Source organism: Plectropomus leopardus, chromosome 4, assembly GCF_026936395.1.
Source record: "Plectropomus leopardus strain MGB_pleo_1.0 chromosome 4, ASM2693639v1, whole genome shotgun sequence".
NCBI lineage: Eukaryota > Metazoa > Chordata > Actinopteri > Perciformes > Serranidae > Plectropomus > Plectropomus leopardus.
In genome coordinates, this window is record NC_142179.1 from 1,824,342 (window position 1) to 1,844,553 (window position 20,212).

General features: G+C 40.1%; 2 protein-coding genes across 3 annotated transcripts in view; one reads left to right on the plus strand and one right to left on the minus strand.

Annotated features, from left to right (window-relative positions):
- Window positions 1-2,372: 2,372 nt before the first annotated feature.
- On the minus strand, window positions 2,373-9,484 carry LOC121937665 (uncharacterized). The gene is made up of 6 exons (XM_088076241.1): window positions 8,779-9,484; window positions 7,427-7,656; window positions 7,183-7,316; window positions 5,929-6,157; window positions 5,058-5,267; window positions 2,373-4,171 (listed from the first exon to the last, which is right to left on the minus strand). The coding sequence occupies exons 1-6, from the start codon at window positions 9,110-9,112 to the stop codon at window positions 3,323-3,325; spliced, it is 1,986 nt and encodes a 661-aa protein (XP_087932367.1). The 5' UTR covers window positions 9,113-9,484; the 3' UTR covers window positions 2,373-3,322.
- Window positions 9,485-10,267: 783 nt separating this feature from the next.
- The window catches only part of snx2 (sorting nexin 2), a 37,831-nt gene continuing 27,886 nt past the window's right edge, over window positions 10,268-20,212 (plus strand). The window contains exons 1-2 of one of the 2 annotated variants that reach the window (XM_088076244.1): window positions 10,268-10,549; window positions 19,500-19,602. In XM_088076244.1, coding sequence (XP_087932370.1) covers window positions 10,451-10,549; window positions 19,500-19,602 — 202 coding nt within the window. In that variant the 5' untranslated portion in view covers window positions 10,268-10,450. The remainder of the gene's footprint in view (window positions 10,550-19,499; window positions 19,603-20,212) is intronic. The other variant, XM_088076245.1, reaches the window with a different exon arrangement.

Consider the following 20,212-nt stretch of genomic DNA (forward strand, 5'->3'; position numbering starts at 1 on the left):
ATGAGAATTTTATTTTATTTTTGGAGTTTATCAAACATGTTTTATGGTGGATTCTTCCTTTAAATGTCCCGTAAAGTTCACCGTTTGGACGCCGGTGTCATCAAAGTTTGGGATCAGACAGATTCGCTCTGTCGGTTATTGTTTTGTGAGAAGGCTGTGACCTCTGATGGCTCCTCCCTCAGTCTGTTATCGCCTCCTGAATGAAATAATAGTCAAATAAAACTCTCTCATTTCGCTGAGGGGTCCCCCGGGAGCCTCTCGAGGGCCCCTGAGGGTCCCCAGACCCCACTTTGGGAGCGTTGGGTCGGCCCCGCGTTTACAGGCTGCGGTAATGATGCTTGTTTGTCCAGCGGTCTGTAAATCACACCGACATTAGAGCTGTCACAGGATCCGCTGGAGACACAGCAGACCATCACTAATACCCCCCAACACCGGAGACGCTCCCCTCCGGATCCATAACAGCCCGAAAAATCAAAACACCACAGCAGCGAGGCCGCAGACGGGATAAAAGTAGTTTTAAACCGATACAGACCATCTTTAACAGGAAGCTCTGCAGCTGCAGCAGGATTATTATTTAGGATCAAACTGGGAAAGGAGCTTTATCGGCACTAATTCCTTTTTTTTTAAAGGGGCCAATTTTTTAATTTGACTTATTTTCTGTCATTTATATGAAATTTCCCACAAATGTGTGAATTCTTTAAACTGAAAAGGAACGATAAAGCTGCTGCATACAGCCTATGTTGCACCTAACGTTTCTATAAGTTATTAATAACTTACAAAGAGCGCTGCTTAGACACCTTTTGACCCGCTCTGCCCAAACCCCATATATATATTTTATTATTTAATGAGCTCGAACTCAAACCCATTTGCACACATTTTTTAATTTTCATATTACATTAGCGAGAAATAATTACAATTTTGTAAGCTGAAGATTTTCACCTCCATACAAACTTAACAAATCCCTGCAAATGTAAAAGCGGGAAATCTTTATTACGTTTGTAGTGGGCAACTGCAGTTACGATTTTGGGGAATTTATTACAAATGTGGGATTATCACATTAAAAGTTTTGTGTTCTGTTTGTGGTTTATTACGTTTGTGGGCGTTACCTTACATTTTTAAATTAGCTAATCGGCAGCTTTCCACAGACTTCGGCTGATGCATGATTTCAGACAATCTAATAAATGTAAAATATCTTAACTGAGCCAGATTTCATAATTTCATTCACGTCCCCCTCAGCATCCGTAACTGACCCGCAGCTTTACACAACAACACGACTCCAAACCCTGAGCTTTGTCTGGATTCGTCGCCACATTAATATTTACTTTTTTTTTGTTTTCTGCAGTATTTTTAGTTGAATTTGTGTGTTTTTTTGACAGAAAACACCTCCTCTATCTCAGGGCTGATTCCTCTCACCCCAGCGGCGCTCTGTCTCTATCCTCCGCAGCGCTCTTCATTCATTACTGCAGCTTTACTGGGAGACGAGCGGCTTTTATTGGCACCGCCGCCTGTAAAATCAGTCAGAGAGACTAACCTTTAAACTGGGAGAGTTTGTTAGAGGAGAGATGGACGTTCAGGCTGCAAACACAAATACACACACCGTCATTATTTCAGGACTGCAGATAGACACATTTTCTGTGCTCTACGTGTGTGTGTGTGTGTGTGTGTGTGTGTGTGTTGTGATATTTATTGGGAAGCAACGGCTCCTTTAACCTCGCACATCGACCGCCCAACGCTCCCATTAAGGCTGACTGGGATGTCCGCAGGGAGAGAGGATGTGAGAGTGTGTTTGTCTTTAAAAGGTTGTTTGTTGGAGTGTTTATGAGCCGATTCCTCCGTCTGTGTGCTCGTGTACGGGACTTCATACTGTGTATTTATAGTGAAGTGTGTGTGCGTGTGTGTGTGTGTGTGTGTGTGTGTGTACTGTAAGTGCGTTAACGGGCAGCGGGAACTTCATTTTAGGTCTTTACACAACACGGGCGAATATTATGACTACGTATAGTTAATAATTTACTTAGAGGCCTCCTGTTTACTGTTAATAGTCTTAAATCTTATGATTCATTATGATGCGATACGTTACAATACAACACGATACGATATGTCACTATACGATACACTACGATACGTTACGATTAAATGTTATGATACATTATTAGATATGTTGCAATTAGATATGATACGATAAGTTCTGATACAATATGTTCTGTTCCAAAACGATAAAATGTTATGATACATTATGATACAATACAATATGATATGTTACGTTACAAAAACTACAAATACGATGACACGTTACGATACCATACGTTGTGATATGATACAATACAAAATGTTACGATTTGATATGTTACGAGTTGATGTTATGACACGATATGTAACAATACGATATGTTACAATTTATTATACGTTATGATATGTTATAATACGATACAATACTGTATGTTATGATACGTTATGATACATTACAAGTGTTACATTACAATACGTTAAAATATATTATAATACAATATGACATGTTATGATACGATATGTTACGCTGCGATAACTTAGAGGCCCCTTTTTTCGGATGTTTACTGTTAATACAGTCTTAAATCTTACGATATGTTAAGATACGATACGTTACGGTACGATACAATACGATATTTTATGATACCTTAGGATACGATACATTATGATACAATATGTTACCTTATGATTTTTTTTACGATATGTGGCGATACGATATTACAATACAGTATGCTACAATTTAATGCAATACAATATGTTACAGATATGTTACGATACTGTTCGGTACCATGTGGCCCAGTGCATTCTGGTAGTTGTAGGTTTTCTGCCTCTTGAGCCAAATCGTTTCTCTGTTTTTTCTGGTCAAGTAGCACCAATTTCTATTTGTGTGTTTCTACTGCAGAGACAGACCAGCTTTATAAGAGATCATCTGTCCAACGGGGAAACCTGTAACACAGTGATGCTAGCATTAGCACATTACCATTGAAAATGTTACATGATCAGTGGTAGAGAAAGTATTTAAAAAAATATTTAGAAAAAATATAATTTTTTTGTAATTTTTTTTCAAATGGGGTTAGGTGGAAGGATGTCTCATCACAATTTTTTTATTTTTATTTTATTTATTTTTCACTGCAATGCTATACTGACATTATATTTGCATATCTTGAGACTATAATTTTTTTTAAAAAAAAAAAGTTAGTTACAGAAAAATAGATTTTTATATCTATACATATTTATATAGAGAAAGAACATCCATGTGTTGCAGCCGTCAGTGGTGTTTGGCGCCGCCCTGCCCGCGGCCTGCTCGCCGTGTCGCCCGTCACTTCGCGGGGCAGAAGGGGCAGGAGTTGTTCTTGCTGGACTGCAGCCACACTCGGATGCAGTCTCGGTGGATGGCGTGCGAGCAGCTCAGCGGGTGGCGGCTCTCTGGATCCACGTGGTTCTGACACATCAGGCACAGTTTACGAGCCCCGACAGACTGACCTCCACCTGCCGCCGCCGCCGGCGCTCTCTGCGGGGGAGGCGTCGGCCTCCGGATGGGGCCGGGGGGCATGGGCCGGCTGATGGGCCCCGGGGCCGAGCGCTCGTTCTGCGTCAGCTTGAAGCCGACCTGCTCGATGACCTCCTCCATGGACATGCCGGCCAGCGTGCCGCGGGAGCTCTTCACCTGCTGGAGGAGCGACTTCAGCTGATCTCTGCTGCACTGCGGGAACCGGGCCCCGAGCTTCTCCAGGACTTCGTCGAGTTTGTTGGTGGGGGCAGCGGCGGCGGTGGCAGGGAGGGGCGGTGAGGGATCCACAGGGTAGATGGGCTGCACGGGAGGGGACGGGGAGAGACTGGGAGGAGGAGTCACCCTCATGGGAGCTCGGATGTGCGGCTGGAAGTGCTGCGGGTGCTGCTGCGGGTGCTGCTGCGGGTGCTGCTGCGGGTGCTGCTGCGGGTGCTGCTGCGGGTGCTGCTGCGGGTGCTGCTGCGGGAACTGGCGTACGGGCGGAGGGTGGTGGAAGGCGTGGCGGTACTGTGGATGGTGAGGCGGCGGGTACGTCTGCTGGTAGAAGTGTGGGTGTCTGGAGGGGCCGGGGGGCCGACTCACTGGGACGGCGGGATTAATGGGCATGACCTGGGGGCGGAGCAGTGACTGCATCACCTGCTGGAACTGCAGGTCAGCCTGAGAGAGAAGAGTTTCATCAGTTTCATCACCCCTGAAACTGCTTGAAAACGTCTATTTTTTTCCTTGCCTGATTTTTTTAAGGCGATTTTTCTTTCAAAATTGTTGGCAATGTTTAAAGGAAAAAAATTAAACAATTTTCGTGATTTTTTGTAAAAAAAATTATGTGATTTTTTTTTTTTTGAAAGATTTTGGTAATTTAAAAAAATAAATAAATTAAAAATAAATTTCCTTAAAAATTATTGGCGATTTTTAAAGAACAACTTTTTCTTTAAAAAAAAAATCGTGTTTTAAATTTTTTTTTCATTTCTTTGTTCTTTTAAATATGTTTGGTGATTTTCACTGAAGTTTGCAGGTTTGGAGGCATTTTTTAACAAAAAATAACAACATTATCACAGCCAGAAACTGCAGAAACTTTCAGAAATTACTGTTGACTTTTTAAATTTACAATGTAATTCTTCAGATTTGTGAAACAAAATTCCATGACTTTTCAAAAACTTTCAGGGTATATTTAGTTTTCCAAACCTTTCCCAGGCCTGGAAATTGCTATTTGCAAATTAATTTTGCAGGTTCTTCGTGACCCTACCACCCCTGATCATTTTAAATACAGAATTACAATAATTATAAAAACATTTTTTATTCATTTTTATTTTAATAATAATAATTGTTTTTTTAATTAATTTATATTAATTTATTTTCAGGTGGTCTTTTTTATGTCTTATTTTTTGCAGGTTTTTTAGTGTCAAAGTAGTGAATTTAAATACCTAAAACATCACACAGTTAATGTATCAGTATCTATCTGCAGTTTTTGTCGTTGACCTCGATGTTTTTATCGAGGAAACGCTGAGGGTCACTCGGGTGCACGGCGTTAACGGCGGCCTCTCACCGTGGGGACGGGCGGCAGATCGGGCACGGTGACGCGGGGCAGCGACTCGAGCTCTCGGCCCTGCTGCAGCTGCTGCAGGACCTCCTGGAAGCGGCTCTGGAGCTCGGCCTGGGTCCTCCGCACCGTGCCCTCCTTCTTCTCCCACTTCTGCCTCTCCAGCGAGTACTGCTGCGGGAAGTCCACCCTCAGAGTGTGCAGGTACTGACCCACCTGGGACAGAGACCACGGAGTCAGAGCGTGGACGGTCATTCAGAGGACAGAGGACAGAGGACAGAGACCACGGAGTCAGAGCGTGGACGGCCATTCAGAGGACAGAGGACAGAGACCACGGCGTCAGAGCGTGGACAGTCATTCAGAGAACAGAGGACAGAGGACAGAGGGCAGAGACCACGGCGGCAGAGCGTGGACAGTCATTCAGAGGACAGAGGACAGAGACCACGGCGTCAGAGCGTGGACAGTCATTCAGAGAACAGAGGACAGAGGACAGAGGGCAGAGACCACGGCGGCAGAGCGTGGACAGTCATTCAGAGGACAGAGGACAGAGACCACGGCGTCAGAGCGTGGACAGTCATTCAGAGGACAGAGGACAGAGACCACGGAGTCAGAGCGTGGACAGTCATTCAGAGGACAGAGGACAGAGACCACGGCGTCAGAGCGTGGACAGTCATTCAGAGGACAGAGGACAGAGACCAAGGCGTCAGAGTGTGGACAGTCATTCAGAGAACAGAGGACAGAGGACAGAGGACAGAGGACAGAGACCACGGAGTCAGAGCGTGGACAGTCATTCAGAGGACAGAGGACAGAGACCACGGAGTCAGAGTGTGGACAGTCATTCAGAGGACAGAGGACAGGAGTGTTGACGTGCGTTTACCTCTCTGGACCAGGCCTCGATGCGAGACATGGACACGTCTCTCTGCTTCTCCACGGAGGCGATCTCGTCCTTCAGGGCCAGCAGCTCCGCCTCCTGCGCCTCCTTCCTCACCCGCTCCATCTCCTGCCTCAGCTCGTCCAGCTCCTCCTGCCACCTCCGCTGCTCCTCGCTCTGCTCCTCCGACAGCGCCGTCAGCTTCCTCTCGCTCTCCTCCAGCTCCTTGGCCAGCCTGCAGAGGAGGAGGAGGAGGAGGAGGAGGAGGAGGAGGAGGAGGAGGAGGAGAGAGGGTGAGTTCTCATGATTTTGGTGATTTTTTAGGTTTCGTTTTGTTTTATCGTCTATTTTTCCTCTTTTATTGTGAAGCGGACTGAGACAAATAAACATATTTCATTATTAATAGAGCCACTGCGATTAATCGATTAATCAGTTATTTGATCGACTGACCGGGAAAAACTGTTGAGTCGTTCCTTAAAAGAACAAATGCTGAAATTCTCTGATTCCAGCTTCTCAATATTCATCGCCCGCATCACCAATTCAGCTACCAGGCGCCCCGGACAAATTTTTTAAAGGAGAAAAATTGTCAAAAATTTCTTTAAAAAACGCTAAAATTCAGTGAAGCAAAAAAAAGTGTTTTCTTTAAAAAAAAATGCCAATTCGTTTAATTTTGGGCAATTTTCAAAGAAAATAAATTAGCAATTAAAAAAATGTGGAAATTTTTTAAATAATAACAAAATTAGCAAATTGTTTTAAAGAAAAAGCAAAAAAGGGCATTTTTATACAGATGTATATATATATATATATATATATATATATATATATATTTAAATTAAAATAAAATAACATAAAAAATATATATATACATTTGAAATTAAAATAATATATATATGTAATATAGACAAAACATATATACAATATATATCTTTTTTTCTGTAACCTAACTGTAAATATGTAATTATCTTATTAATAATTGTAAATATATTTTATATATTTTCTTGATATTTTCTTTAGTTTTTTGCAAATTTTCTAGTGATTTTCTGTTTTTAAAGTTCATTTTCAGGACATTTTTCTCGTCTCTCATGATGTTTTAGTAAATTCTGGGACATTTTTTTTGCAATATTTCTGATTTGCTTCCTTGTTTTTTTTTTTTTTTAAAGAAATCGAACCGATCTGCTCGGGTTTCAGAGGGTTAAAAATGGTCCACATTTTTGTCCTGATGACTTAATTTCATTTTTCTGCCGTGTTCTCGGAGTCGACCTGTTTCGCTCTTCTTCTGCTCTGTTCTTCTCTGATGTCATTTCCTGTTTCTTGGCTAAGAAGTTCTTCCTCGTGGCTTTCGAGTTGTTGAGCTGCAGTTTGACTCTCAGAGACTCCAGTTTGTCCAGAAGAGCCTGAAAACAAAAACACACGACGGCTTCAGAGCCGCGACGTCTGCACCAACTCTGAGTGTGTGTGTGTGTGTGTGCATGTGTGTGTGTGTGTGTGCGTGTGTGTGTGTCACCTGGTGCTGGCGGGTGGCCTCCTCTTTCTTCTTCTGCACCTGCTGCTTGTGTCTCTCGTGCGCCTCCTCCTCCTCGTCCTGCTTCTTCATCAGATCGTCGTATCGCCGCGTCAGGGCGGAGCTGACCTCAAACATGGCCGCCACCTGGCTCTCCCAGTCCGGCTCCGTGTTGATGCCCGACTCCTCCGTGTTTCTGTCCGTCTGCACCGCCTGAGCCTTCAGCAGCAGCTCTGAGAAAAAAAAAAACTGTTTAAACTTTCCGAAAACAACCAGAGACTCAATCAGATTTTTATTTTCCACACGAGCAGCCGCAGAGGCTCATGGGTATTTATTTATTTAATATTTACAGGGTTCATACACATTTTTAATAATACATTTACACGACTTATTCGTGACTTTGAGGAAAATTTTAAAGATACATTCTTGACCAGCGATCACTTTGACTATTTCAAATTTGGGCCATTTTATTTACCTTTAATTTTTTTGGGGGAAAAAATCTACTTAACATGTAGTATACTGAAAATTATATGTATATATATATATATATATATATTCCCATCTAAAAACATGATAAAAGCCTGACATTTTAAGGGTTTAAATTATGAAAATTAATGAATATTTGATATTTATGAGTAAGTTAAAAAAAATTAACTCAATCAAAGTAAAAAATCATATTAATGCATCATAACGGATTTTGATAAGTGCATTTTGTATGTAGAGTGATATCAGTGTGAAAATTTGACACTTAATATTATGCATAAATCAATGTTGCTGCTGATCATTGACATATCCTCGACTGTGATAATAAAATACTTCTATTTCTCCTACTAATAATAATAAATTCTTATTAGCATGTATTGTTGAAAACAATTATTTTTTTCCGTGTAAAAACATAACAAAACCTGGCATTTAAAGGTTAAAATTCTGAAAATTAATTAACATTTGATATTTATGATTAAGACTGATGTTAATTAAAAAAAACTAACTCCATAAAAGTAGAAAATATTATTAATGTATGCATTGTTTAACGCTTGATTGTGAAAAGCACATTTGGTGTGCATAGCGATACAAGTGTGCGTAATATTAAAGTCGAGAGTTAAAGCATATTTTTATTATTATTATCGGGATAATATCGCAAACCGCGATTATTTCGGCCGCAATAATCGCGACGTTATATATTTAAACCTAAAACAATATCTGTCTCAGAGATGAGTTGAAATAGAAATAAAAAGCAGCATAAAAATGTTAATAATCAGAAAAGTTCAAATACTAAATATTGTTGTTTAGTGCAGTACTCGAGTAAATGTACTTAGTTACTTTACACGACTGTTACTCTTTATTAACACAATTACCTTCCACCTTCATGTGTGCTAACTTCATCTCCAGGTCCTCCTCCTTCTCCTCCTCCACCTTTTCCTCCTCCTCCTCCTCCTCCTCCACCTTTTCCTCCTCCTTTTCCTCCTCCTCCTCCTCCTGTTCCTCCTCCTTCTCCTCCTCCACCTTCTTCTCCTCCTCCTCCTCCTTTTCCTCCTCCTCCACCTTCTCCTCCTCCTCCTCCTCCTCCTTCTCCTCCTCCTCCTCCTCCTCCTCCTCCTCCTTCTCCTCCTCCTCCTCCTCCTCGGCCCGGTGCTCTTCTTCTTCTTCTTCTTCTTTGGGCACGTTATCCGTTTCCCCGCTAGCCGCCATGCTAATATGCTAATATGAAACTACAAAAATCAAACTGATCTCTGCTCGGTTTGTTTTTTTTCTGACGGCGGAGTGGAGCAGCTGTCTGCTAACGGCGGCTCAAACTCTCAGCAGCTGAAAAGTTAATTAACATAAAGAGTTAATCTTTATTATTTAATGTTAAGCTGGAGTCAGCTGAAGCCGCCTGTGACATGCTAACAACACGGAAATGATGGTGCGTCGGTGATTATGATCCGGCGGAAACAGCGCAAAGATCGTCTATTAACATAAAAACACGTTGCTTTTTTTTTCTTATTAAAAAACTTTATTGAACACGACAGACAGGCTATAGTGGAGTGCCAGTTCCCGATATTACCAGAATAATGTCGTATTTTGATGAGAATTAAGGTAAAAAGTATTTAGGGACCGCCCGTTATTGGGGGGGGGGGGGTTACTATCGAGAAATTTAAGATGATTTATATATGTATATATATATATATATATATATGTGTGTGTGTGTGTGTGTGTGTGTGTGACTTTTTTCAATTATTATTTGTAAATTATTTTGAAGCCGCTGTAAAAATTTGCCGTATTTTGAGATTTTGAAAAGCCTCTGGGAACAAAAGTGTAACTTGGGAATTTTCATATGTAGTTCTCCTAAAATGACTTTTAATTATTTAATGATTATTTCAATTTCCCTTTTTTTTGGTGTTAAATCTATTTTTAAAATCTTAAATACAAATACTACTTATTCTAAGAAGAAGAAGAAGAAGAAGAACAACAACAACAACAACAACAACAACAACAATAATAATAATAAAATGTCGATTTTTAAAAGTGAAAAAAAAAAGTGAAATTCTTCTAATAATGTCTTTTTGTCATTAAATATTTATTTCAATGGTTTATTTTGGTGTTTAATCTTTTTTTTATTTTATTCTTGAATTTGGCTATTTAATTCATCTTTTGTTGATTCTTTTATTTTGTTATTTTTTATAATACAATGTTTAAAAAAATGCTGTATAGATTTTGAAAAAAAATCTATAATTTTTTGTGAATTTTTTTTAACACGTAAAGCTCCTCTGAGGTCAAAGCGGTGGCGTCAGGAAAGCGCATCAGAGTGAGACCTCCTGTCCGCGCTCCTCCTCTGTGGCTCCCATCAGGACTCCTGCTGGTCACATGACGGCGCTGGGAGCACCTCCTGACCGCCCGCTCCTCCGCTCCTCCTCTCCTCCTCTCCTCCCTGTCAGTCGGCTGTTTGCTCGCCTGTCTGTCGGTGTGTGTTCATGTGTGTGTGTGAGTGTGTGTGTTAGCTTAGCCGTTTAGCTCATCGTCACAATCCACCGCAGGAGCGACGCGACCATGGCGGACGCAGCCCGGGACCCTCCGCCGGAGCGCACCGACTTCCACGAGCTGGAGGACGGGGAGGAGCTGTTCCCGGAGCCGGCCGCCACACTGGAGGTGAGGAGGAGGTGATGAAGGGAGGCCGAGGGGAGCGGAGGCGGGCAGGGCGTGATGCCTCCAGCTGACAGCGGAGCGAAGCTCAGAGGAGGGGGCGGCAGGCGCGAGGACACCTTAAATCTGCCGTTTTGTGAATGGGGTTTGGTCCGCGCGTGAGGGCGCGTGTGTTTTATTGCCCTCTGCGCTGCCATCAGCCACGAAAACAGCCGCTCATCAAACAATACTGAGCACACTGACGGTGGCCTTCAGAGCTACAGGAGCCCGGGAGGGTCATGTCTGCGCGGAGGAAAAAACGCAGGATAGGTGTGTTTGCTCGCGGTCAGGTGACAGTCACACAGGTGTGGTGGTGCGTTCAGGGCAGACTGGAGAAACGGACAAAGCAGAGAGAGTGCACGAGTGAATGTTGCAAAAAACTACCTGAAAATCAACATAAAGGTGCTTAAAATGATAATGCACCAGGAGCAGAAGTTTTAACAGCTGGAAACTTGCAGAAAATTGGTTTAATTTCTCTCAAAAAAACGTGGAGAAGACAAAAACAACTTAAAAAGACATGGCCCAAAAATTAGAAAAAAAACAAACAAAAAAATGTAAAATGTTGCAAGAAAATTAACTTAAATAAGCAGAAAAAAACAACAAAATGGCCTGAAAATGGTGTTTGAAATTCTAAAAATAATAAAATAAAAAAAAACGAAAACAACCAACTAAGAAAATAACCTGCAAAAGGGCGTTAAAAATGGCAATAAATCAGTATCATTATTTTTAAGCCCTGGAAACTTGTGCAAATGTGTTTGATTTCTCTGAAAAACATGTGGAGAAGACAACAAGCAACTGAACAAGACACAACCCCAAAATTGGAGAAACAAACCTGTAAAATGTTGCAAGTAAATTACCTAAAAATAAGCACACACAAAAAAAAGAAAATTAAAAAATGACCTGGAAAAAGGTGCTAAATAGTTTTAACCCTTTGAAACCTGAGCAGATTTATTTGATTTCTTCTACTGGGAGAAGACAGAAAAACTTAAGAGGACACGGCCCAAAAATTTGCAAAAAAAATTGTAAAATGTTGCAAAAAATTACCTGAAAATAAGAAGAAAAAAAGCTGTCAGAAACAACAGACAGATACAGAGTATTTGTAGATAATGAGATCGATAACCGATATTTGGAACCGATATGCATTTACAATAAAAGTGAAAATCTTTCTGTCAATATTTAGAATTTTTAATAGAAAAAGCTCCAACACAAAACTTTGTTCAAATGCTTTTAGCAAAAGTTTTATCAAAACTGAAACTTTCAACATCAAACAGAGCAAGTTCCCGGAGACCTTTTCTTTTTTTAAAGTCAAGTTAAAAATAAAATAAGAAATGAGTAAATAAAAATAGCTTCCTGAGGTTTTACAAAGTAAAAGTTTCCTTTTTGAGTAATTATATTTATCGGCTATATTTATTCAAATAAAATGGTGATACAGATAATCGGCAAAATGCCAAATATCTGCCCCAATAATTAAAAATTTTAAAAAAGTGCTTTATTTAACCTCCTTGTAACTGTATTTTATTAAACATTATTATAACAAAAGTCTATTCAACTTTATTATTTGACTGGAGCTACTTTGTTTAACTTTATTTTAACTGCAGTTTATTCAATAATTTTGTATTTAAGTAGTTTAAAGGGCATTTAATAATATCCAGATATATATTGCGTATAGCCTTAAAATATTGTGATATTATTCTGAAATGCGACATCAGGTACAGAAAATGAATAAATGGACAATTTGGTTGAAACAAAACTTACCAAATTACAAAAGTGAGTATTTTTGGCGCTCAAAAACAGAACTGTATGCATGTTCAGATGATACTGCAGGTGATAAATACGAAGTTTTTTTGGGGCGGTGAGCTGACCGTCTGCAGGCAGAGAGATTCTGAGAGGAGTGAGACCTCTGTCTGCACAAACATCTCAGATCATCAGTTTACAAGTTTATTTTTTTCCTGTTTGAGAGAAGAGTCATCCTCAGACGTGTCGTAACTTCAGCTTCAGTAAAACTGACCACGCACACGCACACACACACACACACACACACACACACACACACACACACACACACACACACACACACACAGAGGCCTGTTTTTCTCTTTTCGTCGTGTCAGCACTCTGGATTTCGTTCCTGGTGATGATTGTCTTCCTTGAGTGTCACAACAGCACTCTTCAATGACCCGTGTGTGTGTGTGTGTGTGTGTGTGTGTGTGTGTGTGTGTGTGTGTGTGTGTGTGTGTGTGTTCATGCCTGCTCCAAAGCGACCAATGAAAAAGTTATGAAGGATATTAGACACACTCGGAGTCGGCGCTCCTTCAGGTGGACTGAGGTTCACAGGAGTCTGTAATGACCTTTGACCCTCAAACCGAGTTGACGTCAGACGTGCACTTGTCTTCTGGTTCTTGTTTTCTTGGACTCTGTTTCTGGTTCTCGTTAACATTGACTCTGTTTCTTGGTTTTTTGGGGCTCTCTTTCTGGTTCTTGTCTCTTTGGACTCTCGTCCTGTTTGTTGATGTATTGGAGACTGTTTCTTGGACTCTGATTCTGGTTCTTGTCTTCTTGGACTCTGTTTCTAGTTCTTATTGCCTTTGACTCTGTGTCTGGTTTTTGGTCTCTTGGACTCTGTTTTTGGTTCTTCATTTCTTGGACTCTTTTTCTGGTTCTGCTAGTCTTGGACTGCATTTCTGGTACTCAGTTTCTTGGACTCTGCTTCTAGTTCTTGTTTTTTGGACTCAGTTTCTAGTCCTAATTTTCTTGGACTCTGCTTCTAGTTCTAGTTTTCTTTGACTCAATTTCTTGGTTTCTTGGGTTGTCTTTCTGTTTCTTGTTTTCTTTGAATCTCTGTTTCTTGGACTCTGTATCTGGTTCTTGGTTTCTTGGACTCTGAGTCTGGTTCTTGGTCTTGGACACTGTTTATTGGTTTCTTGGACTCTGTTTTTGGTTCTTTATTTCCGTGACTTTGTTGCTTTTGTGGTTTTCTGGACTCTTTCTCTGGTTCTTCTAGTCTCGGACTCTGTTCCCGTTTCTCGGTTTCTTGGACTCTGTTTCTGGTTCTTGGTCTCTTCGACTCTGTTCCCGTTTCTTGGTTTCTTGGACTCTGTTTCTGGTTCTTGGTCTTAGACACTGTTTATAGCTTTCTTGGACTCTGTTTTTGGTTCTTTATTTTCTTGGACTGTGTTTCTGGTTCTTGGTGTCATGGACTCTTTTTTTTTTTTTTAGACTCTGGTTCTGGTTCTTGGTTTCTTGAACTATGTCTGGGTTTCTTGGACTGTGGTTCTGGTTCTTAGACTCATGGACTCTATTTTGGTTTATGGTGTCTTGGACTCTTTCTCTGGTTCTTGTTTTATTGGACTCTGGTTCTTGTTTTATTGGGCTCTTTTTCTGGTTCTAGGTTTCTGGGACTCTGGTTCTCGGTTTCATGGACTCTGGTTCTCAGTTTCTTGGACTCTAGTTCTTGGTTTCTTGGACTCTGGTTCTCGGTTTCTTGGACTCTGGTTCTTGTTTTATTGGACTCTGGTTCTTGGTTTCTTGGACTCTGGTTCTTGGACTCTGGTTCTTGTTTTATTGGACTCTGGTTCTCAGTTTTTTGGACTCTGGCTCTTGTTTTCTTGGACTCTGGTTCTTGGTTTCTTGGACTCTGGTTCTTGGATTCTTGGACTCTGGTTCTCTGTTTTGTGGACTCTGGCTCTTGTTTTCTTGGACTCTAGTTCTTGGTTTCTTGGACTCTGGTTCTTGGTTTCTTGGACTCTGGTTCTTGGATTCTTGGACTCTGGTTCTCTGTTTTGTGGACTCGGGTTCTTGTTTTATTGGAATCTGGTTCTTGTTTTATTGGTCTCTTTTTCTGGTTCTGGGTTTCTTGGACTCTAGTTCTTGGTTTCTTGGACTCTGGTTCTTGGATTCTTGGACTCTGGTTCTTGGATTCTTGGACTCTGGTTCTTGTTTTATTGGACTCTGGTTCTCAGTTTCTTGGACTCTAGTTCTTGGTTTCTTGGACTCTGGTTGTTGGATTCTTGGACTCTGGTTCTTGTTTTCCTGGACTCTTTTTGGGACTCTCAGTTTGCAGGATTATGAAGTGGACTCTGATACCAGCACAGACTCAGCTGTCAGATCTTAGGTCTGCTGATGCGGTCTGAATCAGTCCTGAAATAAATCCTCCTGCATGAGGGTTGAACTGGTTTATACTGGGAGGTTTTTGCAGACCTGCGAGCGCCGTGGTCCAGCAGACGCCCCTGATTCCAGCGGCAGCTCTTTGTGTGTTTTCGGAGCGTCAGCATTATTCCGCTCTGGCAGGAGTTTCCTCTGTCGCGTCCTCGTGTTCCCTTTTCACACGCGGTTTCCTGCACGACCTTCAGCCAAAATAACAGTTTTTAAGAAAATACAGACCTCTGACCAAAGCAGAAAATATTATGTGTTATTATTTCTGGGTGTCGTTCTGGGCTTTTGACTCTGAATTTGTCTTTTTGACTATTTTCTACCTGATGAGGTCATTTTGACCATATTTGGCATATGGAGGAAATACATGCTATTTCCACTAGGTGACCTGTCACAGTCAATGTAGCTGCTGATCAGGGGTCGACAGATTATCGGCCGATTATTGGGGCAGATATTTGGCAATTATTGTATCAGCGTTTTATTATAATCATTGTTGATAAAAACTAATTAATTAGAAAGTGCAAATAAAGAGTCTGCATTAGAGGAACTTTTACTTTGTAAAACCTCAGGGAGCTGTTTTTATTTATAATTTTTAATTTAAATTTTCATTTGACTTTATTAAAAAATTTGCTTTCAACATGTTGAAAGCTTCAGATTTGATCAAACATTTGCGTACGGCATTTAAACAAAGTTTTGTGTTGGAGTTTGTCATATTCCAAAATCTAAATATTGACAGAAAGATCAGTTTCAAATATTGCTTATCTGTCTCATTAAGGCCCTGAAAAACCAAAATCAGTCAACCAATACTGCTAATCATTGACATGTCCCAGGCTATAATAATAATAATAATAATAATATCAATAAAATTATAATAATAGTAATAATAACAACAACAAAACAATGATAATAATAATGTAATAATATCAATAAAATAACAATATCAAACAAAATAATATAATATTGAAAATAATAATGATGATGATGATAATAATAAATTCTACTTAGCATGTAGTACATTGAAAATAAATTTAAATAAATCTGAGGTTGTAACTCGTAACAAATGTTCATAAAAATCTGTGTGTGTGTGTGTGTGTGTGTGTGAAGTTAAAGCGGGCCCTAAAGGGTTAAAAGTCTTCATATCAGAGCTGTGATTCGTTCAGGAGGTTTGTCGACTGTTTGTGTGTGTGTGTGTGTGTGTGTGTGTGTGTGTGTGTGTGTGTTTCCTTCCTCTGACCTCTCCGTGTGTGTTTGCTGAGTAAGGAGGGAGGAAGCTCCTCTTTGTCATCGCTCGTTTCCTCTTCTCTCTCCTCCGTCCTCCGTCTGTCCGCTCGGCTGAAGTCCCTCCGTCTCCCTCGTCGTGGCCTCCAGCTGTGATCAGTGAGTTTGTCTCTTCAGGTGTTTCTGAAGCAGCAGCTGGAGGCTTCGCTCAGCTCCTGTCACACACAGGTGGCGCTATAGAGCCGCCCAAAAAGTCCCTCCTTTGCATGTTTACACAGAACCAAACGGCGGCATCGCCGGGTGTAAATCACTGATTTCATCACGATACGATGTTATAGCGATACTTTGGGTAACGATACGATACTTGCAGATATCACTACGTCGATTTCGATTCGATTTAGAGGCCGATAATCGATAAGAGTCGATATTATTGGGCCCCTCGGCTTTGGAACAACCTGCCAGGGGCAGATGTAATGTTTTTGGGGGCCCGGGGCCACAAGCACATGAGCTTATTTTCAGCCTTTCTCTAACCGTGAATGTCGGCAGGCTGTTGGCAGCTATAGGAGAAGTAGGCCGACTCAAAAGTTTTTAATTCCTGAGTAAAATGATCAACAGCACAGAAGTTTGACAGAAGCTGAAGTCAGAGTCCTGCAGTCAGGAGAGGTTGGCCTATTATCAGCACAATGTGCTTCAATTTACCTGAAGTTTGTTTCAGATGGAGCTTTTCATTTTCATATAATGCTGGAAAGTTTAAAAAATAATAATAAATCATATGTTTATTACACTCCAACACACCATGGTCACATGACACTGTGTCAGTGAACTATGAGGACAAAAAACAAACCACAAAAAAGTAAAATAATCGTTCTTTAATCGTAATCAGAGTAAAATGTTCAGTTAATGTTGATATTGATTTTAGGTTTGAGGCTCGGACCTTTGCTGGGAGGACATTTTAGTACCTGGACCTCTGTGAGTTTTAGTAGAATAGGTCCTCCAGCTGGTGATGCTGTTCTACAGTTTATTTGTCATGTTCAATGTCTGACAGAAAATAAATATTTAAACCAACATTAACCTGATGATATCTTCATATCTCACTGAGGAGTCAGAGGGACCTTTAAGCTCCACAGAAACACTGATTTCATGGATATCCTGATATATTTATCGATATCAACTGATATAAAAAAAAAAATCGTGATGAGACTTTATTCCATATTGCCCAGCCACCCTCAAACACCCTCAACGTTATAAAAAAAAGAAGGAAAAAAATACATAAACCAAACACCCTGAAAATAACACCCTCCAAAACTCACAATTATTTAAAAATAGAAAAAGACTTAAATATACTTCAAAATAATTGACAATTTATTTTCTGTGAATCAACTGATCAGTCAACAGCTGTTGCGGCCGTACTCGGCTAAACTCTTTGGTAATTTTATTTGTGACAAATTAAATTACAGTAACAGTTTCATAAACTGTTGTTGTTTTATTTTATGCAATAATCTTAATTTTTAAAGTAATTAAATCTGTCAGATACAAGTAGAGTAGTAGTAAAAAAAGTCAAAAGTACAGGATTGAAATGTAGTGGAGCAAAAGTATAAAGTGACATGAAAGGAAAATACTCAAGTAAAGTACAAGTACCTCAAATTCATACTTAAGTACAGTACTCGAGTAAATGTACTTAGTTACATTCCACCTCCTGTAACGAGTTTTATTTATGAATAAAGTTTACAGCTTCTCAGAGTCAGAATCGCTTCTTTCTGTGAGGTTGTAACTCGTAACAAATGTTCGTGTGTGTGTGTGTGTGTGTGTGTGTGTGTGTGTGTGTGTGTGTGTGGTAAAGTTGCGACACACTCTCTCTGCACATGTGATTCAGTAACTGTCGACTGCTTTTTGCAGATGTGCTGCAGAGAGCGAATGTTTTAACGTCTTCACTTGTTTTCTGGTTGTTTCAGTGTTTGTGTTCGGAGGTTTGGTGCTTTGCTAAAGGGCACGTCGGCAGGAGTTATTTTAGGAGGTTAAATATAAATAAGTTGTTCTCACTGTAGGGTCCAGTCTTTAGTTAACCCTTTGAAACCTGACGGGACATCAGTTTTCTTGCGTTCAGACGTCTTTCACACGCGTTCAAAGCTTTGAAATCAAAGCAAATTGGTTGGAAACGGCTGAAAAGGCAACGAGCAGCTGGTAAAAGATGTCCCGCAAACCGAAAGAAATTAGGAAAATTAAAAAAAAGGACAGATAACGAAGAGAGAGGGAAAGAAAAAGAGAAAAATTTCCAGAAAACAAATTTTCTAATTATTTTTAATTATTTTATTAATAATCTTTTTCACCTTTTTTTAAGAGATTTATATTTTCTTTTCTGTCTTTTTCTCTTGTTTCGTGCGTTTAGCAGTCGTCTTTATCAAATTTAACCCTAAAGCTCGACAACCTGACAAATGAACATGAAGACCTGTCAATCATGTAAAAAGGACAAATAAATCTGACTTTTTCAAGATGTTAAAAAGTTGGACAGCCGATGATCCCTCTGTAGAGTTTGTTGGAATAAAAACGTCAGATTTCTTATCTGGAATATTTCTGTGTTTAACGGATGACCCTGAAACTTCCTCTGATGTCGGACTTCACTGATCTGAAGTCTGTTTCTCTGGAAGAAGATGCGACCGTTACTGTGATGTCACTCGATCGGCTGCTGATCGATCAGTTTTGCCTCCAGACAGGAAGCTCTAAGCTTCAGCAGGATGGATGACACACACACACACACACACACACACACACACACACACGTTGAGTCGGTGCACATGTGGCCGAAAATTATCAACTGACAAATTTTGCACTTGACGACAGTTTATAAAGTTGTAAATGAATCCTTTGAAACCTGAAAAATTAAAAACTTTCTTTTAAAAAAAAAAGTTTTTTTTAAAAGTCTTTTAAAAAAAGTAGCTACTTAAAAATATATGCCCCAGGGGGTCAAAATGTCCTCAAAATATATAATGTTCATGATTGCGATTTTTTTTTTTTACTTATTATTGCTATTTTTTATTTTTTTCCTTTTTTGCAGTATTTTTCTGGTAATTTTCTCTTCTGTTTTTTAATTTTTCCTCCTTTTTTTTTCAAAATTTCAGGTCACTTTTGTGTTTTTTTTTTTTATTTAGAGTTTTTAGGTCATTTTCTTGTTGTTTTTTATTTGTTCATTTGCTACTAAAAAAACAAATTGTCAAAACTGGACACAAATAGCCACCAAATCTTCCCCCCGATGTGATGCTGAGGTCGATGTTCTCCTGCTCCTCTGACGTTGCCACAATATGATGTTTCAGATAAATTCATCTTGAGATCTCAAATTAATTTTGTCTTTATCTCGGGAAACGACGGTTTCGAAATCTCGTCCTGTTTTCACGTAAGAATGGAGGAAAATTAATTTATCAGTGTATGGCCGCTTTGGACTTCCGTAGTTTTGCGTAAATGATTTATTCTTAAAATGTATATTAAATGTATATAACCATCACTTCTAAAAACTGTGTGTGTGTGTGTGTGTGTGTGTGTGTGTGTGTGTTTATAGCAGTCGGGTGCAGCCAGTCTACCAGCTGAAGACATCAGCACCAACTCAAATGGACCTAAACAGGATTCACTGTTCGATGATGATCTAGAGGACCTGTTCGCAGGTACACACACACACACACACACACAAAAATAATAAATAATAATAAATAATAAATGTAGTCCAGATTGTGTATTTGAGTGTAATCAGTGAATTTGCAGCTCAGCTCCTACAATAAGTCTAAAATACACTGTGGAAACTAAATAGTTACATTCAGACTGTTCAGGTCCAAAAATGCTCCATTGAAACCCATTCAAACTGACATTTTTGATCCCACAGCCATCAGAGCAGAAAAACAGGACTTGTATTATTTCTGGGTGTCATTCTGGGCTTTTGACTCTGAATTTGTCATTTTGACTATTTTCCACCTGATGAGGTCATTTTGACCATATTTGGCATATGGAGGAAATACATGCTATTTCCACTAGGTGACCTGTCACAGTCAATGTAGCTGCTGATCACTGACATATCCCAGACTGTCAGCAGCTACACTCACACACTGACATATCCCAGACTGTCAGCAGCTACACTCACACACTGACATATCCCAGACTGTCAGCAGCTACACTCACACACTGACATATCCCAGACTGTCAGCAGCTACACTCACACACTGACATATCCCAGACTGTCAGCAGCTACACTCACACACTGACATATCCCAGACTGTCAGC

Coding starts and splice junctions, on each gene's coding strand:
- LOC121937665 (XM_088076241.1), bottom strand. CDS start 9,112: ATGGCGGCTAGCGGGGAAACGGATAACGTGCCCAAAGAAGAAGAAGAA. Junction 6,158..7,182: donor GCAGAAGAAGAGCGAAACAG/GTCGACTCCGAG, acceptor CCTCCTCTGCAG/GCTGGCCAAGGAGCTGGAGG. Junction 5,268..5,928: donor TCGAGGCCTGGTCCAGAGAG/GTAAACGCACGT, acceptor TCTCTGTCCCAG/GTGGGTCAGTACCTGCACAC.